A 26071-nucleotide genomic window follows, 5' to 3' on the forward strand; every position below is an offset into this window, starting at 1 on the left:
AATAAATCTTTTTTTTAAAGTAGCAAATTAAAAAGAAGAAAGATTTTGGAAATCCATAAATATTTGGGAAATTAAAGCAATACACTTTTAGGCGAACCAGGGATTGACAAAGAAATCACAGGGAAATTAGAAAATACTTTTTTTTTAAAGATTTTATTTATTTGTCAGAGAGAGAGAGAGAGAGAGCACGCACGAGCCAGGGGGAGTGGCAGGCAGAGGGAGAAGCAGACTCCCCGCTGAGCAGGGAGCCCGATGTGGGGCTCGATCCCAGGACCTGGGATCATGAACTGAGCCGAAGGCAGACGCTCAACGACTGAGCCACCCAGGTGCCCCAGAAAACACTTTCAACTGAGTGAAAACAAACCAACAAAAATGTCAAAATGTATAGGACGCAGCTAAAGCAGAGCTTAGAGGGAAACATAGAACATAAAAGTTCTATCAGAGGAGATGAGAGATCTCAAAATTTAAAACCCAAGTGTTTACCTTAAGAAGCTGGGGTGGGGGGAGGAGCAAACTAAATCCAAAGCAAGGAGACAAAAAGAATAAAGGTTAAAGAAGTCAGTGAAACAAATCAGAAAAATGACAGAGAAAATCAGTGAAACAGAAAGTTGTTTCTTTGGGAAGGTCAACAAAATTGACGAACATTTAGCTAGACTGATCAAGAAAAAATAAAATCAGGAATAGATGAGGGGAGAGGGACCTGGCTGGCTCAGTCAGTGGAGCTTGTGACTCTTGATCTCAGGGTTGTGAGTTCAAGCCCCACGTTGAGTGTGATTACTTAAAAATAAAATCTGAGCAAGGAGCCCACTGAGCAAGGAGCCTGACACGGGACTCGATCCCAGGTCCCTGGGATCATGACCTGAGCCGAAGGCAGATGCCCAACCGACTGAGCCACCCAGGCGTCCCAAAAATGATACCTTAAAAAAAAAATGGAGGGGCACCTGCGTAGCTCAGTCGGTTGGGCGGCTGCCTTCGGCTCGGGTCGTGATCCTGGGGTCCTGGGATCGAGCCCCGCGTCGGGCTCCTTGCTCCGGGGAGAGTCTGCTTCTCCCTCTCCCTCTGCCTGCCTCTCTGCCTGCTTGTGCTCTCTCTCTATCTCCCTGTCAAATAAATAAATAAAATCTTTTAAAAAAATGGAAAAAAGGAATAGAAGAGGGGACATCACTACTGACCTTAGAGAAATCAAAAGGATCATAAGGGAATATTATGAACAACTTCATGTCAATAAATCAAACAGTTTAGATGAAATGGACAAATTCTTAAAAAGATACAAATTCCCAAAACTGATGCAAGAAGAAACAGAAAATATGAATATGCCTGTAAGGAAACTGGAATAGTGACTTGAAAACCTTCCTCCATTCTCCATGCCCCCACCCCCCAGAAAGCCCAGGCTTTTACTGGTGAATTCTACCCAACATTTAAAGAAGAATTAACACCAATTCTTCATGAACTTGTCTAGAAAATAAAAAGGAGGAAACACTCCCCAATTCATTCTACGAGGCCAGCATTAACCGGATACCAAAACCAGACAGAGGCATCACAAGAAACTACAGACCAATGTCCCTACTAATATAAATGCTAAAATTCTCTACAAAACATTAGCAAGCAATTCAGCAACATATAAAAAGGATTGTATATCATGACCAAGTAGGATTTATTCCAGGAATACAAGGTTGGTTTAACATCCAAAAATTAATGTTATACACCATATTAATACAATAAAGCACAAAAACTACCCAATCATCTCAACAGATGGAGAAAAAGCATTTGACAAAACCCAACACCCATTCATAATAAGTATTCTCAACAAATTAGGGAGAGAAGAGCACTTCCTCCACCTGCCAAGTCCTATAGCTAACATTGCACTTAATGGTGAAAGACCAAATGCTTCCCCTAGAAAACTGGGAACAAGGCAAGGAGCTTCTATTTAGTTTACTTGGGCAAGAAAAGAAATGAAAAGCATCCAGACTGGAAAGGAAGAGGAAAACGGTCTGCTAATAGACAACATGACCCTGTAGAAAATGCTAAGGACAACAACAAAACCTGCTCACTGAATGAACGTTTGGAAAGATCCATACTCAAAAGTCAATTTTATTTCTACATATTAGCAATGAAGTAGGCCAGAAATAAAATTAAGAAAACAATTCCATTCATAATTGCATCAAAGACAATAAAATATTTGGGAGTCAGTTTAACAAAATAACTGCAAGACCTGTGCATTAAAATCTACAAAGCTTTCCCCAAAGTAAAGACGGTCTGAATAAATGGACCCAAAGACTCAGTATTGTGAAGCTAGCAGTTTTCCAAAAATTAATCTCTAAATTCAGTGCGATCTCTATCAGACCTTAGCAGAAACTGACACGTTGATCTTAAAATCTATTTGTGAATACAAAGGACCCAGAACAACCAAAACAAACTTTGAAAAGAATGAAGTTAGAAGCCTCACAATAGTTGACTTCAAAACTTGGTGCAAAGCTATGTAATCAAGACAATGTGGTCCTGGCATGAACACATAGATCAACGCACCAGAATTGAGGTTCTAGAAATAAACTTTTCACTCAGGCCGTTGATTTTCTTTTCTTCTCTTTTCTTTTTATAACATTTGTTTAGTTATTTGAGACAGAGAGACCACGTGCGCAAGAGGGGGGCAAGGACAGAGGGAGAGGGAGAGAGAGTCTCGAGCAGACTCCTGCTGAGTGTGGAGTCCACTGCGGGGCTCCACCTCAGGACCCTGAGATCAGACCCAAGCTGAAACCAAGAACCAGATGCTCAACCAACTGAGCCACCCAGGTGGTCCAGGCCAAATGATGTTCTAAAGGTAGATAGGCACTTCAATGGGAAAGTAGCATTTTTTTCAATAAATGGTGCTGGGCCAATCGGAGATTCACATACAGATTAATAAATTTAGATTTTGCCTCGTACCATACAAAATAAATTTAACTCAAAATGTATCATAGACCTAAATGTAAGAGCTAAACCTTTGATAATTGGACTTCATCAAAACTTTTTTTTAAGACCTTATTTATTCATTTGAGAGAGAGAGCATGAGCAGGGAGAGGGGCAGAGGGAGAAGCAGACTCCCTGTTGAGCGGGGACCCTGATGTGGGACTCGATCCCAGGACCCCAGGATCATGACCTTAGTCAAAGACAGATGCTTAATGGACTGAGCCACCCAGGCACGCGTGGACTTCATCAAAACTTTTAAAACTCCTGCACTTTGGAGACAATGCTAAGAAAATGAAAAGACAAGAGGCTTGGAGAAAATATTTACAAGACATGTATCTACTACAAGACTTTTATCCAGAATGTATGAAGAGCCCCTACAGCTCAATACTAAGATAATTAACCCAATTCAAATGGGCAAGAGACCTGAATAGATACTTTTCCAAAGAAAACATGCGTAAGGCCAGCAAGCATGTGAAAAGACTCACCATCATGAGTCACCAGGGAGATCTAATCAGAACCACAGTGAGAAACATTTACATTTATTAGAACACTCGCCCCACATAAAAAACAATCTAGAACACACAATTTCCACTAGTCTGTATAGAACATTCACCAAGAAAAACCATATTATGGACCAGAAAACAAGTCTCAGTGTGTGTTCTCTGACCAGACTGAAATTACAGCAAAAATCGATGGCAGAGATATACTGGAAAATATCCAAATATTTGAAAGTTAAATAACAGACTCCCACATAACCAATAAATCAAAGAAGAAATCATGAGGGAAATTAGAATGGAAAAATACGTCTAATTGAATGAAAATAAAAACACAGCCTATCAAAATTTGCAGGATCTATAGCAGTGCTTAGTGGAAACTTTATAAAAATATTAAAATCTTGATTCTTACTTCAGAAGACCTATGGACCTGCCCCCTTCCATTCTCAATCAGCAGTACCACACATGGACAAAAACCTGAGAGTGACTCGTGGCCCCTCCACCTCCTCATTCCATGTCCATCACCTGGTGGCTCTCGCCCGGCACATGGGTGATCCCGTAACATACTGGTTGGTCACTTGGTTCCCCATGTAGCAGCCAGGTGATCCTTTCTGAAAAGGAAATTGAATTGTGTTGCTCTCCTGATCTAATCTCTCCAATGACTTCTCATTTCACTTAAAACAAGGCTGAAGCCTTTCTCACGGCCTCCTTGATTCCCCAGGATCTGGCCAATCACCTCTCTGGCTTCCCCTTATCGGTCCTCCCCTCACTCACTCTGGTCCATGCCACATTTCCACCCCAGGGCCTTTGCATTTGCCATTCCCTGTCCCGGGAACACTCTTTCCTCAGATATTTGCCTGGCCTGCTTTCTCATTTCATTCAGATGTCTTCTTAAACATCTTTTAGGGGAGGAATACCCTAAAATAGCAACCTGTATTGCCTAGTTAGTCATCCGTTGCTGCATAACGAATTACCCCCAAACTCAGCATTTACAACTACAATAAACATTCATTGTCCCTCACAGTTTCTGTGGTCAGGAATTCTCGAGCAGCTTGACAGGGTGGTTCAGGCTCAAGGTCTCCCGTGATGTGACAATCAAGATGTTATCCAGGACTGCGGTCATCTGAAGGCTCGGCTGAGGCTGGAGGGCCTCTGGAGTCTCGGAGTCAGTGCTGGCTGCAGGCAGAGGCTCCTGACATGGGGTTACTCTCCACACTGGCATCTCCCAGGACTGGTGAATGTCCTCAGAGCATGGCAGTCGGCTGGCTTGCCCCAAAGCAGATGGCCTGAGACAGACAGTGCCAGGGGGAAGCTGTCCTTTCTAAACCTCACCTTGGACATCACACACCATCACTTCTACCACATTCCATTCAGTAGAAAATTCACCAAGTCCAGTCCATATTCAAGGGGAGAGGCATTGGGCCCCCCTTGAAGGGATGCATATCAAAGAGATCACAGAATGTGAAAACCAGCACATGGCACCATCACGCTCTACCTCCTACTCTGATTTCTCTTCCTTCGGAGTATGTAACGCTGCACTACGTGGCCTAAGGTACTTGTCTAAGTCTCCCACTGCTGCACCCCTAGTACTTGGAGCAGTGCCCAGAACATAGCAGGTGCTCAGCAAATGTCTGTTGAGTGAACTGAAGCTCAGTCTTGTCCACAGTGGGGTCCACAGTCATCCCTAGGGGACTTTGTGATGTTGGGAAGATGGCCTTAGGGGAAAGTGGGACTTGACAAATCCGAGAGGGTGGGAGCAGGGACAGGAGGGATCTTGTGGTGCTGGAGGCAGGCAGTAGAACCAGGTGGATCAAGGTGTGCAAGGGGAAATCTGCAAGAGAGCAAGCTAGCATCATTGTTGTCTGAAGCATGGCTCTGTGAGAGTCCTCAGGCCTCCCCAGATCAGGGGACGGAGAGCCTGACTCCATTCAGAGTCCATGTCTGACAGCCAGCCCCATTTCCCCGGTCCTAATTTGGAGGCAGGCCTTCACAGCAGGAGAACACCAGATGCAAGTGCATCCTCTGCACCCTAAGCTGGCCATGGGCAAGGCACCTGCAAAGCTTCTGCCCTCTCCTCCCTTGCTGTCAGCTTCCTCCTCTCCAACTGGTTTCTTCTTGGCAGAATGTGTTCACAAGTGGCTCTTGAAGCCCCAGTTCTCAGGGGTTCACCTCCAGACAGGATTAGAAATGGGTTCTTGGCCCAGTTTCTGACCCAGCCAAAATCCCAGGGAAGAACCCTGAGTAGTCTGCTTGGGTTTTGTGACCACCCCTCGGCCAGTCTGCCAATCGACTGAGGCTTAGGAGGGCTGTGCCTGTGACTGACTGCCCCTTCTGGAGCATGGTTGAGGGGGGAGAAGCTCCCTCCCCAGGAGTACCTCCCTCTCCACCCAGGCCTGTGGCGCCACCCCAGGCCCCTGAGTCCTCCCTACAGAATTTGGCTGCAGAGGATTCAGAGGGGTCCAAGTCCAGGCAGGTTCATCTGTCTTATCAGGGCAAAGCAAGACCCAGGCCCTCTGTGGCTGCACCCCTCCCCCCTTGAGGGGAGAAGCCCACAAAGTAAAATGGAGGGCAGAGCCCAGGAGGGGACTCAGTCATGGGAAGGGGCTGAGGTCTGGTGGGCGGTCACAGCTTCCGCCCCAGCCCTGAACGTTTGGAACCTGTGCCCGACACTCGAGACAAAAGCATGAGCACCGGCAGTCTAGGGGAGGCGGTGGTATGCTGCAAACTCACAGTCCACAGGGGAAAAATAAGCGCTGATTTGCAGGGTTTGATGATTTCCCTGGTGTAACTGCTTCCACCATAGCCAGTTTCAAGCTCCCAGCTGCGTGAAAACCTGCTCGCGGATTTCTGAATACTTAGAAACTGCCTCTCCAGGGCTAGCAGGAGCTGCTCCAGCACCCAACTGGCAGATGGGGGTAGATGGGAGGGGCCCGGCTGTCTGGCTGCAGCCCCCTGCTGAATTCTTTCCTCCCTGAAGTGTTCTGGAGCTGTCTGGGCCACACCAGAGCTGGCAGCCTGCCCTCATGCACCCACACGGCCTCCAAGCGCTGACCTGCCACAGACCACAGGCCACAGACCCTGTGGAGGTGGGGCTGGCTCTGGGCTCCCAAACACCCCCCAATATATCCTTCTGTGAGCCCACGGGGGAGTAAACGTGTCGAGGGCTGATGTTCCTTCCACTGTGGACCTCAATCCTGGAGCAGAGAGGGGGTGGGCCTGCAGGAGGCTACTGGTAGGTTAGCCCCCCAGCAATGATTCCCTCGCATTGAGAGAGAAGGGGTCGAGAAAGGGAGCATGCCAAGAGCCAAGGCCCTGCCTCTCAGAACCAGGGATATCCCTTGGTGTCTGTGTTTGGCTCTGGGGGGTGGGGCGGGGGGTCAGCCTAGTGGTGAGAACTGCAGGGAGACAGGGAGTGGGATCCGGAGGGGAAGGGAGTGGCTTCTCCCCTCTCTGCTGCTCAGAACACCACTTAGGTGTGGGGACGGCCCTGCTTCATCCCTACTGGGGGCTTTTGCAGTTGGGTTTGCAGAATCCTCAGTTGCTATTGGAAACAATGATGTCACTGGCAGGGGGCGGAGCTTCAGCCATCCTTTGAGTTAGGGAAGTGAAGCACTCTCCAGGGGTGTGGGGACAAAGAATTAGGATCCTGAGGGTGAGAGGGACAAGGGAGGCTCTGGAAAGGGGCAGGAGGGATGGGGGCTGGGAGTGAACTAGGAGAGGAAGAGTAGGGGAAGAGTAGAAGCAGGGGATATTGGATGTCTACCCTGGCACACACCTCACCGGAGCCAGGGCTTTCTGATGTCTAACCTTGGTCCCATCCGCTACAAACACAACTCCCTCTGGCTTTGGCTTCTGCATAACTGATTTGGGTCCAGACCCCAGACTCCGCTGGAAGACCCAGCTCAACATGGGGGCAGCCGCTGTCACCCTTTCTATTCTTCTCAACCCTCTGGGGGGAGTCCAAGTCACATGGCCAGGCAGATGGAGTCTCTCTCCCATTTTTGAGCTTTTTGGAGAGGGGAGTCCCACTCCCTCCCCCAGGGGCATGGCTTAGGGCCTCTCCACACCCCTGGGTCTCCAGCCAGCAGAGTCAGGCCCCTAAATATCGTTCGTTGACTATGGGTGAGGACTCGTGCGCGCGCGCGCGCGTGCACACACACACACACACACACACACACGCCAGGACACATTTGGTCATGTTAAAAGACACGCAAGGCTGCCGCAGGGACACGAACCCCTCTAACCTCTCTAAACTCATCTCCCTGCAGGTCACTGTCACACCCGCGCGTACACGCACACGCGCGCACAGCCTCCCCCCTACCCCTCGTGTGCTCTGATAAATGCTCGCACCAACGCAGGCGCACACTCTGGCGCGGGAGGCGCCGCTCCGTGTTGGGAAGCGGGGGCGGCGGGAGGGGCAGGAGACGCTGGCCCCACTCGCGGCTCCGCAGCTTCCGCGGTCGCCGCAGCGTCGGGACCAGGACCAGCGAAGCCCGCGAAGGAGCCGCGGCTGCGACGAGCTCTCGGCGGCGCCAGGCGCCTGGAGCAGCACCCGGACCCGCTTCAGCACCGCGGACAGCGCCAGCCGCTCCCGCGGCCGTGGGACCCCCGCGTGCCCGGCACAGCGCCCGCCGACCGAGGGCTCGGGTGCCCTCTTCCCTCCCGCAGACGTCCGGGGACTACGGCTCCGGGGGAAGACGTGGCGCCCCCAGCCCGCGGGATCGGGCGCGCCCAGGACGGCCGGGACACCCCGCTGGGGATGCGCCGAAGGCCCCGTATTCGCGCTGCCCAGAGCTAGGGCTCTGCCCGGAGCCCATGAGCACCATGCGCCTACTGACACTCGCCCTGCTTTTCTCCTGCTCCTTTGCCCGCGCCGCGTGCGACCCCAAGATCGTCAACATCGGAGCTGTGCTGAGCACGCGGAAGCACGAGCAGATGTTCCGTGAGGCGGTGAACCAGGCCAACAAGCGGCATGGCTCCTGGAAGATCCAACTCAATGCCACCTCCGTCACCCACAAACCCAACGCCATCCAGATGGCCCTGTCGGTGTGCGAGGACCTCATCTCCAGCCAGGTGCCCACCACCCCCCACCAGGGCTCCCGCAGCGCAGCTCTTACCCCTCCCCCCACCGCCTCCCCACCATCCTCCCTCTTCTACCCTTCATCCCTCCTACTGTCCCAGTTTCATCCCACTCTTTCCTAGCCCTCTTAAGAGAGGACCCTGAAGCGAGCTGGCTCATGTTGGAAAGGGCTGGTCTCACTAGCAGCCAAACACCAGTTCCCCATCTTGCCGCATCTTGCTTCCCACCCCCCCACTGGTCACCTGCCACCCTGGTCAGTCCTCACAAGGTTCCAGGGCTCCAGGTCCTGACCCATGTGTGCAGACGCGTGGCAAGCATTTCATGGTTTGTTTCATCACTGTGTCGGTGAGGGGTGGGTATCCTGGGCTTATGGGCAGAAGTGCTCTCCCAGCCCCAAGCACGCACTGTGCGCAGGTCTTTAAACAGGATGGGGCCTGGGGCCATCTTTGTCTCTGCTTCTAGACCTCCTTCCCTTCCTCCCTCCCCTCCCCCCATCCATGGGTTTGTCTGAGATGGGAAATGACCCAGGTGTTGAAGCAGAGTGTTCTGGAGGGTGGGAGCAGGGACTGTGCATGTGGGAGGTGTCCGGCACAGCGTGGGATCCGCTGACTACCAGCGCTGCGGGGGAGGACATGACTCCTAGGATTTTGCCTGTCAGAGCTGTCCGCCCCTGTGCCGTGCTGCCTGCTGAATTCCAATGAATCCACGGGATCACTGCAATGCAGCCCTTTATGTAAGAGTCGGGACCGACACTGGGCCAAATGATGCTCATCCTTGCTCACCTGCCAGACACAGCACATCTCTGGACATCGGTGGACGGGCACACTCACGCATGCATGCATTCACATCTGTGTTTATGCACAGAGATGCCTAGACTTACATTAGCACACACTCATGCACATCAGCATTACACAATCGATTGCACATGCTCACTCACACACATCTGCCCAACACACATGCACAGCCATGGACACACACGCTCATGGGCCACACAGTGCTTGGCACACCCAGGCGCACATGCAAACAGGGGCTCAATCATGCACACACATGCACATACATATAAGGACATGTTGGGGCATACATTTGTACACACGCATATTCCAGCACACACTTGTGAACACCTGTATGATCAGACACTCACGCAGACACAGACTGGGCACTTTTGGGTGCAGACTGGAGGTGAGGACCCGGGAAGGGATAGCCAGTCCAAACAGCTCCAACTGCAGAGGCTGGGGCTGAGCTTTGCTCAGAAATCTCCCCCTCCCCACCTCACAAGCCACCTCCATGCTCCCAGCCCCGAGCACGAGAGATAAGACTGGGTGAAGTCTTCGTGGCCAGCAGCTTAGGTCACGTGTCCCATCTGGGATGAGGGAGAGACGTGAAGAAGAGGAATTAGAGGGTCCGGGTAGGGCCCTTTCTGGGGTCCCCTCCTCCCACTCACAGTTGTGCCGTCTGTGAGCATTGTTCCCTCAGAGAACAGCCAGTGCCGGGAGCAACGGTGACGGTGACGGCAGCAGCTGCCCCTCGCGGGGCGCACCCTATGGGCGAGGGCTGTGCTAGCTTGGCATCCGTTGCCCCACGTATGGGGCTGGAGCTTGCCACCCCCCACCACATGAGCAGGAAGAGGTGCGCCCTGTGGCTCACAGACTGGAAGGCGGAGTTGGGACAGACACAGGTCCTTCTAACGGGAGGGTGGCAGGGAGTTGCCAAGCCGTCTGCTCCCTGCCACCACCGTTCCCCTGCCTTGGAGGACTGAACCACCGGCTTCAGACCTGCCTGTAGGGGCCGTGGTCCAGGCAGGAAGGCTAGGCTGCCCGCCCCTCCCCAGCACTCTCCTTTCTCGAGGACGTGGTCAGTGCTCAAAGTCAGGACTGGGTCTGGTTCAAACTAGGCTGAGCTCAGCGGGCCCCTGGAAGACACCTGCAGGACTGAGGGCACCCGTGACTCCTTGCCTGGCTTCTCCCGACAAAGCTCCATCTGCAGTATTAGATGCAGACCTTTGGGAGCAGCTTGCAGTTTCTGGAGCACTGGCCTCCACGGCCAGGAGGGACAGTGGGTGTGCTCGTCAGCATGATGCGGAACCAGCCACTCTCGCCAGCCCGTGCTGGGGGCGATGTGTACCTCCTGAGACAACCCGAGAACAGTCTCTGCCTTCCCTTTCAGGGTCTCAATACACAACCCAGGACAGTCCCTCCAGTGTGAGGGGTCAAGGGAGGCCCCAGGCAGGGGAAGTGCGGGGAGGGGTCTGTCATCTCCCTGTGTGTCCTGTTTGCCCCCGGAGTCTTGCTCTGCCTCTGACTCACTCACCCCTTCAGTTGTTGTAGACTCTGAGGATGGTTCTAGGGTCTTGTCCCCTTGCCTGGGGGTGTGTACCCCTTGGGCTGCATGTGTGCACGAACGGTGCCCCTGGATACCCCCACCCCTGGCCTGCTGAGTTCAGCCTCCACTGCTTCTGGGCAGCCAGCTCCAGTGCAGTGCCCATCCCACCCTCACCCCCCACTTGAGCTGACCCTGTCCCCTGTGTCCACAGGTCTACGCCATCCTAGTTAGCCACCCACCTACCCCCAACGACCACTTCACTCCCACCCCCGTCTCCTACACAGCCGGCTTCTACCGCATCCCCGTCCTGGGGCTGACCACCCGTATGTCCATCTACTCAGACAAGGTAAGCCTGACCACTCAGTGGGGACCCAGCTGGCTCTGTTCCTGTGTTCAGACCCAGTGGCTGAGTCCGGCAGCCCAGGGCCACTGGCAGCTACCCTGGGGAGAGGGAGGAGGGCGGAGGCACAGAGGCACTCAGACCATGGGCTCTGGGCTCGAGGAGCAGCAGGGTGAGACGTGAGCTCATGCATTCATGCGTGTTCACACACTCATACCCATACACAGAGCCTTAGACACACACAGACTCACTGACACGCACGCACATACACACCGATACACATTATCCTAGCATGCAAACTCAGACTCACACAGATTCACGGATACAAATAAACCCATACCTTCACACCAAGTTCACGTGCACACACAAACATATTCCCATGAACAAACACTCAGGTACTCTTACACACATTCACACATATGCACACACACCCACACCATACATGCTCTTACAATACCTTCACACCAAGTTCACGTGCACACACAAACACATTCCCATGAACACTCAGGTGCTCTTACACACACTCTCACACATGCACACTCACACCATACACACTCTTACACTCACACTCACATACACCAACGTGTTCACCCTCCCACACACTCATGCTCCATCACACACACACTCACAGGCACACTCATGCACTTATACTCATGCCCACACACACACATACACTCACTCTGGCAAGCGACAGGCACCAACAACAAGCCCTCGGAAGCAGCAGAGGTTCCCGTGGCCGGGAGAAGGGACAGACAGGTGGATTTTGGAGAGCTGGAGGGAGCACTGTCAGGGTAGGAAAAGCCTGGAAGGGGTGCACCAGACAGCCATGAGGTTTGGGTCCCAGCCTTTCCCGCTGCAGGGCACAAGTGAAAAAGATGTCCGCATGTGTGCAGGGTAATGGAGGAGGCAGTTCATGGCAGGAAAGGCTATACTGGGGTCTGCAGGCCCTGGGGCTGCAAGCACCAACACTCAGCAGCATATAGGACTCTTGTGGCCCCCGGGTGGGGAATGGGGGTCTGGCTGGAGCCATGCAATCCTGGAACAGCAGCTGGAGGAGCCAAGAGGTCACCGAGCTGGTATCCCATAGAGGTGGGGAACTCGTTCTAGGCCACACAGCTCTCCCACAGCAGATGCTGTGGGAGATCCTGGGACGACTCATCAGCTGGGGAAGCCAAGAACCACCAGGAGGCTGGGAGGGCCCCACAGCCTGCTCCACATCTTCCTCCAGACCTTGGGCTACATGCATACAGATCAGGAGGGGCCAGAGGAGGGGCTGTGTGCTGGGGGCTTCCCAGTCTCTCATCTCCTCCAAGTCCATCTTGCTGGGAGTCCACAGTTCTAGATAAAGCTGCCTAAGGCATGGAGGTCATCCCAGCCAGGGCCAGGGGGGTCTGGGGAGGTCAGGGATGGGTCTGTCCAGAGGCCAGGGGAAAGTGAGGTCAGCGCCAAAGTTTGTCCAGGAGCCCCCCAAGGGAAGAGGCCGGTTGGAGGCTGGAGCGACAGCTCCCTCCTGAGGTCTGGAAGCCCCAGCACGTAACTGAGGCACCCAGACTGTTCAGATGCACTTAGCCCTCAGCTGCAGAGAAGTGGGGGACCCTTTCCTGTGCCCTCCAACCTCCTTAGCTGTCTGGCACCAGTCCCCTCGTATGCAAAAGGAAGGAACTGTGCTCCACCCAGGAAAGCAGCTGGGAGGAGGCACCCTCTCCCAGGGCAGAACCCCAGCCCAGATTCAGATTGTGGCCCAACTCCCTGGTCCAGCGTGAGGACCAAACCTCACACCTCCGCCCTGGCCCCACTCAGGGTCCCAATCCACGGCCAATCTGTGCCCAACAAACAGACCGGGAAGGCCTGGGTCAGAGCCAGTCCGAGACCCCAGCTACAACAAGTGGATGAGGGCCAGAGGCAAAGGGGCATTCTTGCGCTCGGGTTCCAAGGCACTGCCCCCCAGGCCACAAAGAGGGAGCAGGTGGAGAAATGATGTGGACATCTCAGAGGACCACAAGATCAGCGTGGGACTAGCGTTCCCTGGGTAGACATGGAGGGGTGAGACTGCAGAGGGCAGAGCCTGCTGCGAGCTCCTGCCCTGTCCTGCCCCATCCTGGCAGTTGCATGTACACACAGAGAAGGAAGGCAGGGTCAGCAAGCAGCAGCCTCTGGACTTGAAGACAAGAAGTGTTTGGCCCCAAGTAAAGACTTCTGGCAAACACTACGGTTGTGTGAATTTGGGAAGGAGCCCTGCGAAGCCCCAGTGCGGATCGTTGAGAGGCTCTGCCGGGAAGGCCGCCAGGGAGCCGGGGAGCTCATGTCAGGGACAGTTCCAGAGACCTGGGCAGACACCAAGCGCTGTTCCTCAGATTGGATGGCGTGGGGGGCAGCAGGGGCATTGGGGTCTCTGGCTCTGGCAGGTGGCCCCCAGCGGCGTGAGGGTAGAGCTAGGAGGAAGCAGGGTCCCGGGCTGTGGGGTCTGCTGGCGTCTGCAGCCGTAGGAGGGCAGCGTGCGGGAAGCGCCCCCATTCCCCCGCCGGCCCCTCAGCCTCCCTGTGTTCCCGCAGAGCATACACCTGAGCTTCCTTCGCACGGTGCCGCCCTACTCCCACCAGTCCAGCGTGTGGTTCGAGATGATGCGCGTCTACAGCTGGAACCACATCATCCTCCTGGTCAGCGACGACCACGAGGGCAGGGCCGCGCAGAAGCGCCTGGAGACGCTGCTGGAGGAGCGCGAGTCCAAGGTGAGGCCCGGGCCGCGGGCGGGAGGAGCCGAGGAGGAGCCGAGGAGCCGAGGAGCCGGAGGAGCCGGCGCGCTGCCTGCGCTGTGTCTGTGGCCCGTGTGTGAACACCCTTTCTTTCCATCGTGCGTGGTCAGCACCACTACGTCTGGCGAGCGCCCGCCCCAGCCTGTTCTCGGCTCATTTCACTCGCTTTGCCATTAGTCGCAATCTCCTTCGTGTCAGTCCCTGCGGGGCGAGGGCAGGACCACCTGGAGCTCCGCAAACACCCCACCCCGCCCAGCGCAGCACCCTCCGCCTCCCGCGGCTGCAAGGCCCGCCCCCGCCCCTTGCAGTTGCGCCCCCGTCCGCGCAGCCCCCCAGCCCCAGCGGGCCGCGGCCCCAGCCAGACCGGGCGCGGCCCCGCCCCTCCTCCCCCCGACCCCCAGCGGCCCCAGAGCCCCAGCGACCGTGCGTCGTGCCCCTCCCCCAAAGGACCCGGTACCCTCCCTCCCTGCATTCCACGACCTCACCTCCCCTGCCGCCCTCCCCCTCTCAGCTGCCCATTGTCCTCACCGAAGCTCATCCACAGACAGCTGCCACCCCTTCTGCTCTGCCTGGGCTCTGCCCCCTTAGGGCCTCCCGCTCCCCCCACCGAGCCCCGAGGCTGTCCCCTCCTCACCTCCCTCCCACCATGGGGCTGGGCTCTGGGTTCCTCCAAGAGACCAGTTACCCTCCTGGCTCTAGATACACTGACCAGCAGCCCCAGCCTGGCCCCCACTCTGTGGGGCCGCAGAGAGGGCAGAGTGGCCATTTCTGGGGGTCCGTGTGACCCCCACCCCCTTCCTTGCCCGCCCCCACTGCCAGCTTGAGGAAGTCCAGGGTCCCGCCTTCACCCAGCCCAGAGCCCTGAGCGCTCAAGCCCTGTGCCATGGCCCCTCAGTTAGGATGGAGGCCGAGCCCGCAGCGGGGGGAAGGCCTAGGCTGGGGCGGGCCCGGGGAGGCCAGACCAAGGGGGTGGCGGGAAGCATGTTCTGTCTGTGAAGTCAGAGCTGGCTTCAACCAACTTAGTGCCAACCCCAGGCCCCTCACAGGCCCCTGCAGGGAGTAGAGGGCACCGGCTGGGGTGGGTGAAGCCAGAGGGCAGACTCAGAGGTTCCTGGCGGGGGGGGCCCTGCTGTGGGAGATTGGCTGAGTCTGAGAGGGAGGGCTGACCACCAGCGCCGTGGGCCCCACTCCTCCCAAGACAGCATCCTCCAGTGCCTGGCAGGCTGGTCACCTCCTGGCAGGCCCACCGGTGGCTGCACACACTCACTTACATGCTTACCGGCCGTGTCCCTGCACACCCACCCACGTGCGTCCATGCTCACAGGGGCATGTGGTCATTCCCAAGACAATCCGCTCACACTTCACATCTCCCACCACAGCCTGAGACCGTGCCTGGACACGCACACAGGCCTGTAGCCCCCAGACACACTCACCCCACCAACTCACACACGCACCCGCTCACGTGCCCGCACGCCTGCTCACACACACACGAGTGCGCAGATGGCACCGACCCTCATTTCCCCACCAAAATCTTGTGTAGGCTGACACTTTCACACAGATGCACGCAGATGCACACCACCCCTGTGTGCACACACGCACACACACAGTCCTGTCACACTCGCTCTCCAGTGCACACGTGGGCCGACGGCTCTGCACACACCCACCAGTGAGAACAGGCACCTGGGCCTCTAAGGGAGATAGAGGGGAGGATGCCAGGAGGGGAGGGACAGAGGGGACAGGGCATGAGGGAGGGGCTGCTCACCCCCATTCAGGACTGCCTGGGGTGGGGTGGGCACTGCTGGGACCACGCAGCAGGTGCATGGCAGGGGTGGGGGAGGCAGGTGGGACCCCAAAGGGACACAGACAGGGCCGCCCTTTCTCCCAAGTGTGACCTTTTCCAAGAGCACAGCTCCGTGGCCGGGAGCCCCGGTGGCCCCTGTGCCCCCTCGCCCCCAGCACTGCCCCGGCCCCCAGCCCGCTCGGGCCGCGGTGTTTGCGAGCTCCAGGTACGTGCCCGTCTGCAGACGTGCCGAGGAGGTGGTGTGGTTGCTTCAGCGCCGTCATTTTCAACCGTTTATAATCTTCTTCTGTGTCTGCATATTTTCTCTGTGCACATTATTCATCAGAGTAAAAAAAGGAACTATGAAAACCTCGACCAACTGTCCTATGACAACAAGCGCGGACCCAAGGTATATATGCATGGACGTGCACGCCACCCACCGACTAGGGAGCCCTGGCCTCCGGCGCCTCGGCCACTAGGGCCGCTGTCCGCCCGGCTGTGCTGCGCCTCAGGCCTGAGGCTGGAGGAGAGTGAGGTCGTGAGGCAGGCAGCGGCAGGCAGGAGAGGGCAGGAGCGGGCCTCGCGGGTGTCCGCGGCCCGCCCACCGCGGCCTCAGCCTTGGCCTGCACCGAGAAGCAGGCACGGCCGGCCGCAGGAGGAGCTGCTCTCCGGGAAGTGCATGCGAATCTCTGGGACCCCCAGGGTTTCCTCGCGGAACCCAGGAGGGAGCCCACCCGCCCACCTGCCCGCCTGCCCCTGTCGGTCCAGCCGCTCCTGCAGGGGCCTGCAGGGTCAGGCCTGAGAGGATCTCCCGTGGTTTTGGAAAAGTCGGCCCTATCTCTGCACCCAGTTGCATTCCAAAACTCTTTTCTGTTTCCTGTCCGCTGCACGCATCCTTCTGAGTCTCGGCCCACTTCAGCTTGCATGCTCAGTGCAAAAGTGAGGACAGGAGAGAGATGGAGCGAGCGCAGGAGAGCGAGCAGGCTGAAGAAAGGACAGCAGGCGAGGCCAGGCCAGGCCAGGCAGGAGCCAGGCAAGCAGGTGCACAGTGCAGGTGGCAGGTGCAGGCCGCGGAGGCCCTAGCTAAGCTGCCTCTGGGCTCCTAGCAGCTGCAGCCCGACTCTCGCCCCTGAGGCGCTATGGCCCTGCCCCAGCCATCTGCTAACACTCCCGCTCACACCGCAGGCTGAGAAGGTGCTGCAGTTCGACCCGGGGACCAAGAATGTGACGGCCCTGCTGATGGAGGCGCGGGAGCTGGAAGCCCGGGTCATCATCCTCTCTGCCAGGTGAGGCTGGGCTGGGCCCCTCCCCCTACTTCGCCCGGGCCTGCCCCTGGACCAGGGGCACTGCGGGGCTGATGCTGAGTTTCAGCTTCCAAAATGCCATGTCGAGGAGAGCCCCCCCACCCCCGCCACGTATACCTGGAGACCTGGCCGATGCAACACCCTCTACCTGTCCATCCTTCCTCCTTCTAGTCACCTGTGGCTGCTTGCTCTCAGATGGGAGATGGAGAAGTCCCTGCCCTCAGGAAGGCAAACATGGCCCAAGGGCAGAGATGTGACCCAGGACTCTGGGAGCCGGGCTCAGGGGAAAAGCCCAGGGAAGGGACATGTGGGTGTGCAGGTGAGCCCAGGGGAGAAGGCCACAGCAAGGAGAGAGCCAGAGTCCTAGGATGGCAGGATTGGAGCAGATGGGGTGGGCAGCAGGAGAAGGGAACCAGTTAGGGACCTGTGGAAACCAAGCTATGGCCAGCCAGTGCCTGACCCCCACCTTGACCTTGGAAATGAGACCCAGCAAAAGTCTCCCTGTCTGTAAATGCCTAAGTTCCCCTGGGAAGGGAAAGTCCAGGCCCCTGGACTAGGAAAAGGAAGAGCCCCGCTCCATGGAATAGCCAGGAGGGCCTACATGGACACACCCCAGTCTGCCCGTTCCTAGAAGCGCCACTGGGCTCCAACGGAGTGGAGAAAGACAACAGGGGTCACCCTGCCCAGAGGAGCGTTCCCCAGATGCTGCTGTCCGGCAGACCACAAAGAGGAAGCAATACTCTGAGTTGCAGGGCAGGTGTCCGTTTGGACATTCAGTCAACAAATCCCTGACACAGACCCCAATGCCCCACCTCCCGGTGCTGGGGAGGGTGGGGCCAACCAAGGCTCCTTGGACTGGAAGGCAGGGAGCCCCTCGCTTACCAGAGCCAGGAGCTCATCCCCTTCTGCCCCTGTTTTACAGCGGCTAACCTGGGCTCATGCCAACCACTGACCCTGGGCACTGTGGGGAGGGCTCCAGGAGGAAGGTTTAAGAACAGGCCCAGGCAAGGCCAGGGGCTGCCCCGTCCCTCCCAGGGCAAGCCCTGCCCAGAACAAGCCCTCCGGGAAAAGCCCCACCAGATCCTTCCGTGTGATTTCCCAATTTGTTTATACTCCCCCTCATTCATCATGGGGCTTGAGAGAGGTTCAGTGGGTGTGGTGGGATCAAAGGATGGGTGGTTGGGTGGACCAGTAGACAGACAGATGGGCAAATGGACAGTTAGCTAACAACCAGAAGGCCCCTTCAGCCAGGACAGAGCAACTCTAGGAACACGCACACACACGCACACACCCCCAAATAAACCTTGTGCACCTGCCCACAGGCACACAGCATATGCACACCACGCACACACACGCACACACCATGCACAACACATGCCAAGTGTGTATACACACGAACACACGTTACACACGCACCTTATAGACACACACCACATACACGTGCGTGTGCACACACACCCATATACATGGGTACACACCATAGACACGCCACACGCAGTGCACACACATGCACAAGTGTACCCGACCTATACGTACACAGACACTCACACACACACTCACACACACAGAGGCACGACACAACATATACCGCACACTTTCGTACAGACATAGGCACGCCTACATGCACGTGCACACAGACACACCGTACGCACGCCACATGCCACACGCACACACTTCCCCCACGTGAACATACGCTGCCAACAAAGGCAGAGCGCTGCTATTGACCATACAACCAGCAACACCGCCCTCGGACCCACGCAAGGCTCCTGCCCGGACTGGAAAGCGCGGAAGGTGCCCCTCCCCTCACACCTGGGCGCCCGGGAACACAGACACCCGCGTTGCACGATGGGGCCCCCTCCGCCCCGCGCGCCCCGGTTCCCAGGAGCCAGGGAGGCAAGGGGGCGGCACACACAGGTCTTCCTGACCCCGGTACTTACACCTGACACACTGGTTCCTCCTGCCTGAGGGCCCTTGAGAGCATGTTGTGGACAGGCCTCATGAAGCCAGTCTTAATTTCTGAGCAACTTTCTATGGAGCGTAGAGAGGTCGTGTCTCCAACTTCCTTCTTACCTTCCAAGACTGTCCTTTCTGGGACCAATTACTTCCCTGAAACAGTCTGATGGGTTGATCAGGATTTTGCCTCCACCTTTCTACCGGTCATAACCATTCACACAGACACAAGTGTGGGGGTGCACGCGGTCCACTCAGCCAGACGTCCCGGAACTGAGTTGTGTCACGCAGACGGGCTTCTCTGCCAGCTTCACTGGGCAGCCTGTGCCCCTACTGGGCAGTCCTGGCTGGAGGCTCTGCTTTGGTCCCGGGTGAGGTGCTGCCCGGGGCACCTCTCTGTGCATGGCTTACATCGGGCAGGAGCATGTCATGTAGAGCAAACACTGAAGGTCTGCGTGTCCTCTCTGGCTAACCCTTGAGAAAACTGGGGGCAGGCCCCTTAGGGAGTCTAGAGCCACCTCAGTTTCCAGAGTCAGTCATTGTGAAAATAACCCAACACTCAGACGGTCCGTCCATCCCCTCTGGACCCCGCATTAGCCAAATGCCAGCTGTGGTCTCGGGCCATCTGCGGCCAGGTCCCGGCTAGTAGAGAAGGGAAGGTCAGAGCAGGGGGAGGACCCCCAGGGGCCCCCACAGCCCCACCAGGCCCAGATCCTTGTCCTGACAAGGGGAGCCCTCGGGGACCAGGTGCACAGGGGCTCACCTGTTCAGACACCCCGAGAGCTCAGGATCACATGTGCCTCCAAGGCAAGGCCCTGCACTGCGTCCTGCCACCGCCCCAGCCCTGGGCGGCAGGACATGCACAGCTGCTGGGCAGCGGCTCTCGGCACGCATCTCTCTCGAGCAGCTTTCGCTGCAACGCGGAGGGCAGTTCCCAGGCACTGGGTCCTACCACCATCTGACCAACCCGGAGCATCCCCCGCCCTCAACTTGCATGCGTGGATGTGGAGAACCAGAGCGTGTAGGGCTTGTCCAGGAGGTCGAAGGGGCATGGGCTCTGGGGCGACTGTCCACGCACAGACCCAACTCTTCCAATTACCATTACTTGTGTGCTTTGGGTGCCTTGGTTTCCCCTCCTGCCACAGGGATAGTACTGATGTCCGCTGCATAGGGATACCGTGATAATTAAATACAAGAGTCCGTGTAAAGCGCTCAGAGCAGTGCCTGGCACCTGGTGAGCAAGCGAGCAATCAACAATGATCCCTTACCATCTGGGGCACCCTGACCCTGCTCACCAAGGCAGAGGGCCAGCAAGAGAGGCTGGAAGCTCTGGGGGTCTGGGCCCCATTACCCCATCCCTACCCTCCACCACCACCCCCCTCACCTCTGTTGCGGGGCGGGGGCGGGGGGGGGGCAGTCGCCTGGCCCAGGTGTGGGCTGGCGATGCAGGCTGGTACCTCTGCACCATCACTGGACCCAGGAAGGGCTGGGCCTGTCACCTCGGCAGTGTCCCCAGGGCTCTTTCCAGGCGAGGGCAGGGCTGAGGGGGAGGCGGGGACAGACCCAGACTCCAGAGAAGAACCCGTAGGTCCGGTGGGGAGGGGCTGGAGTTCTGGCTCGTCATGCCCTCTGCCCCACAGCGAGGACGACGCTGCCACCGTGTACCGCGCAGCCGCGATGCTGAACATGACCGGCTCCGGGTACGTGTGGCTGGTGGGGGAGCGCGAGATCTCAGGGAACGCTCTGCGCTACGCCCCGGACGGTGAGTGCTGGGCCTCTCCGGGTCCCGGTGGGCAGGGGTTCCCCAAGGGCTCTAAGCGCACCACACTCGCCCCAGGCATCATCGGACTGCAGCTCATCAATGGCAAGAACGAGTCAGCGCACATCAGCGACGCCGTGGGAGTGGTGGCCCAGGCAGTGCACGAACTACTGGAGAAGGAGAACATCACCGACCCGCCCCGGGGCTGCGTGGGCAATACCAACATCTGGAAGACAGGGCCGCTCTTCAAGAGGTGGGTGGGCTCTCTTCTAGGGGTGGGCGGGGACTATCTTCCAGAGGTGGGCAGGGCTAGCTTCTAGGGGTGGGCGGGGCTCTCTTCTAGAGGTGGGCGGGGCTCCCTTCTAGGAGTGGGCGGGGACTATCTTCCAGAGGTGGGCGGGCTCTCTTGTAGGGGTGGGCGGAGAGTATCTTCCAGAAGTGGGCGGGGTTCTCTTCTAGAGGTGGGTAGGGACTATCTTCCAGAAGTGGGCGGGGCTTTCTTCTAGATGTGGGCGGGGACTATCTTCCAGAAGTGGGTGGGTTCTCTTCTCCAAGTGGACAGGGGCTCTCTTCTAGAGGTGGGCGGGGCCTATCTTCCAGAAGTGGGAGAGGTTCTCTTCTAGAGGTGGGCGGGGCCTCTCAGGAGATGGGAGTAGTTCTCTTCAGCAGGTGCAGATACAGTCATCTCCCCGACTTCCCTCCTCTTCCCCCATCTCTCTCCCACCACCACCACCTGCATTTCCACTGTGCTAATCATCCACCTCATTTCCAACACTGATATTAACGCTTCAAATGTCAGTGACGTCATGGCTGCCTCCACTGCTCCTGACCCCACCTTTTAACACTGCAGCCAGCCCTGAGACCCACCCCACCTACACAGGGTGGCTGACAACCCTTGGGAGGAGGCTCCTGCTGCATTTGGGGAGAGGGGGCTTCCAGGGACCCAGCAGATCAGACAAAGGAGACCCCAAGGATGGAAACCAAGCCTGTAGAGAGCCAGGATTGGCCAGATGCCCAAGTGGATGGCCACAAGGGGGCAGGACATACGCCACAGCACCCTGGACACTATACCACTCAGTCCATCACCAGATCCACCCACCCCACTAAATAGCAAACACTGAGTAGCATGTGCAGAACAGTTACGGTGCCCACAACAGGAGTATACACGCAACTGCAGATCTATGCAGCATGTGCGCACAGGCTCAGAGAGGCGTGTGGCACACACACACGTGCCACGGGTACGTGCATAGGGGTGCATCCACACAAAGATCACGTGTGCTCACATATACGGCCCGTGTGCACACATACACATGAGTGCACACACACAAGACAGGACCTCAACCCTACCTCCCCCGCTTGCTGGTGAACAGGCTACTGCATCCTACCTGGACTTAGTCCTCCTCCTTTGTGAAGCAAGGATGGCTGCTGGGAGGGAATGTCCCAATCCACAGAAAGCCCTCGAATGGGGTCTGGTGCTCAGGAGTTACTGGGCTACCGTAGCTGTGTTATCCGCCTGGTGCTTGCAGACCGGCACACCGTCCACCAGATGCCCAGCACGAGGGTCTGACATCTGCTGATCTTTCCTTCTTGGGATTGAGGCAGAAGAAGGGGCTTGGGCTCAAAAGGCCAGGGAAAGGGAGCATCTCTGATAAGTCTGCCCACATTGCCTTCTCCAGAGTGCTGATGTCTTCCAAGTACGCAGACGGGGTGACAGGCCGCGTGGAGTTCAATGAGGATGGGGATCGGAAGTTTGCTAACTACAGCATCATGAACCTGCAAAACCGCAAGCTGGTGCAAGTGGGCATCTACAACGGCACCCATGTAGGTGGGGGTCATGAGGGGGTGGGGGCTGGGGCCTTAGGGTCCTGGGGCCAAGACCCCTGCGTGGCCACCCTCCATCTCATACTCCCACCCCCAGGTCATCCCCAATGACAGGAAGATCATCTGGCCAGGTGGAGAGACAGAGAAACCCCGAGGGTACCAGATGTCCACCAGGCTGAAGGTAGGGGTCCTGCCCCCCTGTGCCAGCGTCCACACCCCTGACGCTCCATCCAGCTCCTCGGGCCCGGGGTGGGGGGACAGTGAGGCCAATGAAAGTGACTGAAGGAAGTGGGGAATGACCGGCACCTGGCTGCTGTAGGCCACACTTGGCACCACAGAGGAAGCAGGGAGAGCAGGTGGAGGGATGAGCAGAAGCTGCTGGCCCCCCATCCCATGGGCTCTCTCCAGTGCCTCTCCTGATGCAACTCCACTAAAGTCTAGAGAAGCCGTGTGGGACAGGACTCTCCTGGGGATGAGCTGATAGGGGACAGAGGAACCACTAGGTAGTTATTCTGTGGACCTCAGCTGAGCACTCTCCACCCTGAGTTCTGGTTCTTGAGATGCCACTTCCACACTCATCAGTCCTCTGGGGAGTCCTAACCACCCCCACCCCCACCCCCAGTCTTCACAGCCTCCTGCCATGACTGAGTCACACTGTCCTTTTGGCCCTGCCCCCCACCGCCGGGGCATTCCCCATAGCAGGCTGTTCCCTCCTTGGCTCTCTCCCTGGGCCTCTGGGAGCCCCTCCTCAGCTGGCCTTTCCCCTCGAAATTTCCCTTCCTTGCTCCTTTGGGCTCATCCCTCCTTCACAGTCATCATCGTTCACAACAGGTAGCGTGGGCTTTTCCAAAGCAGTTCGATATCTCGTATTTAAAAGTCTGAAAGTAGGAGCCCAAACACTGATGGCCAGATGGTCCCATTCAGGCTGCCAGATTGCAGATGGCTTTGTACAAGGTTTTTTGGTCTCACCGATTTTTTAAAGGCACAAACATATATTGCTTGTATAATAGAAAAACATTATTTTTTAAAAGAAAACATGATGAAAGTTTACAAAGCAATAAGCTCCTTCAGGTGCTCCCAATCCCCCAGGGGGGAAAAGTCAAAATGCTGCCCTTGCAGCTGAGACTCTGGCCAGCCCACCCCTGCAGACCCACCCTCCCCAGTGTGCCAGACGGTCCCTCTCAAACTGATCCCTGCCTACTCTGCATGCCCAATTCCAACATCACCTCCTCTGGGGCCCCTCGTCAGTATGTTGCATTTGGTTCAGCCCCGCATGTCCCATATGTGTCCTCCTCACCCCCAGCCTCTGGGCCCATGAAAGACAGGGAGAAGAGAGAACCCCAGCATAAGCCTCAAGGGGGCCTTGGGTTGAGAGGCAAGCTACCAGAGAGAGGACAGTGACCACAGAGGAAAGAGGAAGGGAGCAAAGCTAGGTGGTCAAATGCCCACTGCTGAGGAGGCTGAGGGCCAGGAGAGGCCAGGTGATCAGATAAGGGTGATCCCTGTGGGTCCCAGGTCCTGTACAGACTCGGGGTGGATGCCAGTCATACCCCTGTCCTCATGGTAGGCAGTGGGGGGCAGGATGCATGCTCTGGGCTGGGACAGGGAGTTTTTCATCCCTGAGAAATCAGAGAAGGTGCGGGGCAGACTGGACATTCCAGCAGGCTCTGATGGAGGGAGTAATGCATAAGCCAATACCCCAAAGACAAGTGGCCAAGAGGAGGGGACAGTGTTTCAGGAAGCCATGAGCCTTCTGAACGCTGAGTAGTCTGGGGACCCTCTAGGGGACAACAGGTGGATGTTGCTGACGGTGGCCAGGGAAGATGTGGAGCTGAGCAGAGGGGCAGCGGCTGGAGGTGGGGGGACGTCAGGGATTTGGAGGGCGTCCAGGGGAGTCTGGGGGCTTAGGGTGGGTGGTCCAGGCTGAGTCTTCTCCCTCCCCCTCCCCCGCAGATTGTGACGATCCACCAGGAGCCTTTCGTGTACGTCAAGCCCACGCTGAGCGATGGCACATGCAAGGAGGAGTTCACTGTCAATGGGGACCCGGTCAAGAAAGTGATCTGCACCGGACCCAACGACACGTCGCCAGGCAGCCGTGAGCGCGGGGCTGGGGTGCGGCGCGGGGCGGCGCGGGGGGGCCGGGGGCTCGGCGGTGACGGCCCCCGCCGCGTCCCTAGCTCGCCACACGGTGCCTCAGTGCTGCTACGGCTTCTGCATCGATCTGCTCATCAAGCTGGCGCGCACCATGAACTTCACCTACGAGGTGCACCTGGTGGCTGATGGCAAGTTCGGCACTCAAGAGCGGGTACGCGTGAATTGCTGGGTGCCACGAGGGACCGGTCCGGGTGGAAGCAGTCTGGCGAAGGACCGGGCCGGGGTGGGCGGGGCGGGCGGGGCCTACGGACTGGGATGGGGTCTGGAGTGGGTGGACCCAAGAGCTGAGCTCGGGCAGGAGCCTGTCGCTGGAGTGGCGCTGACAGCGTTCGCGCGCCCACTGGCTGTATGGCCCCACAGGTGAACAACAGCAATAAGAAGGAGTGGAATGGGATGATGGGCGAGCTGCTCAGCGGGCAGGCGGACATGATCGTGGCGCCGCTGACCATCAACAACGAGCGTGCACAGTACATCGAGTTCTCCAAGCCCTTCAAGTACCAGGGCCTGACCATTCTGGTCAAGAAGGTGGGCAGGGCCCAGCGCGGCTGGGGTGGGGTCCTGGGTGAGCTCGGGTGGCGCTGACAACCGTCCACCTGCAGGAGATCCCCCGGAGCACGCTGGACTCGTTCATGCAGCCCTTCCAGAGCACGCTGTGGCTGCTGGTGGGGTTGTCGGTGCACGTGGTGGCCGTGATGCTGTACCTGCTGGACCGCTTCAGGTGAGCGCGGCCCGGGGGCCGCACACCTCCCTCTGTGGCGGCGGGCGGAGCCGGGCGAGGGGGCGGGGCAGGGCTGCCCCTCCCGCCCTCTCCCGCCCGCCCTCTGCGCCCCGCAGCCCCTTCGGCCGGTTCAAGGTGAACAGTGAAGAGGAGGAGGAAGACGCGCTGACCCTGTCTTCGGCCATGTGGTTCTCCTGGGGCGTCCTGCTCAACTCGGGTATCGGGGAAGGTGAGGCCGCGCCCGGCCGCATCCCGCTCCGCCCCTTCCCGCCTGCCGGGAGCTGACCGTCCTCTGCCCGCAGGCGCCCCCCGAAGCTTCTCAGCGCGCATCCTGGGCATGGTGTGGGCCGGCTTCGCCATGATCATCGTGGCCTCCTACACCGCCAACCTGGCGGCCTTCCTGGTGCTGGACCGGCCGGAGGAGCGCATCACGGGCATCAACGACCCACGGGTGAGGCCTGGCCGGCTGGGGGCGGGAAGCGTGAGGTCAGCGGAACTCTGCCTGGGGTGGGCCCCGGGAGCAGCCGCGAGCCCTGTCCTCTGGCCCTGCAGCTGAGGAATCCCTCCGACAAGTTCATCTACGCGACGGTGAAGCAGAGCTCGGTGGACATCTACTTCCGGCGGCAGGTGGAGCTGAGCACCATGTACCGACA

The 26071-nt window shown here is 57.6% G+C and overlaps 1 protein-coding gene across 7 annotated transcripts in view; it reads left to right on the forward strand.

The window, feature by feature from the left end:
* Positions 1-7891: 7891 nt before the first annotated feature.
* Positions 7892-26071, forward strand: part of GRIN1 (glutamate ionotropic receptor NMDA type subunit 1) — a 24156-nt gene continuing 5976 nt past the window's right edge. For 3 of the 7 annotated variants that reach the window (XM_081804007.1, XM_081804010.1, XM_081804006.1), the window contains exons 1-16: positions 7893-8513; positions 11051-11185; positions 13732-13908; positions 16059-16121; positions 16898-16998; positions 20607-20728; positions 20804-20978; positions 22402-22546; positions 22644-22727; positions 24500-24641; positions 24724-24851; positions 25061-25225; positions 25300-25418; positions 25535-25647; positions 25721-25869; positions 25971-26071. In XM_081804007.1, coding sequence (XP_081660133.1) covers positions 8256-8513; positions 11051-11185; positions 13732-13908; positions 16059-16121; positions 16898-16998; positions 20607-20728; positions 20804-20978; positions 22402-22546; positions 22644-22727; positions 24500-24641; positions 24724-24851; positions 25061-25225; positions 25300-25418; positions 25535-25647; positions 25721-25869; positions 25971-26071 — 2177 coding nt within the window. In that variant the 5' untranslated portion in view covers positions 7893-8255. Of the gene's footprint in view, positions 8514-11050; positions 11186-13731; positions 13909-16058; positions 16122-16897; positions 16999-20606; positions 20729-20803; positions 20979-22401; positions 22547-22643; positions 22728-24499; positions 24642-24723; positions 24852-25060; positions 25226-25299; positions 25419-25534; positions 25648-25720; positions 25870-25970 lie in introns of all 7 variants that reach the window. The other 4 variants (XM_081804012.1, XM_081804008.1, XM_081804009.1 and 1 more) reach the window with 3 other exon arrangements.

The sequence above is a fragment of the Leptonychotes weddellii genome, chromosome 14, assembly GCF_054177405.1.
Source record: "Leptonychotes weddellii isolate Sample4059 chromosome 14, ASM5417740v2, whole genome shotgun sequence".
Lineage (NCBI taxonomy): Eukaryota > Metazoa > Chordata > Mammalia > Carnivora > Phocidae > Leptonychotes > Leptonychotes weddellii.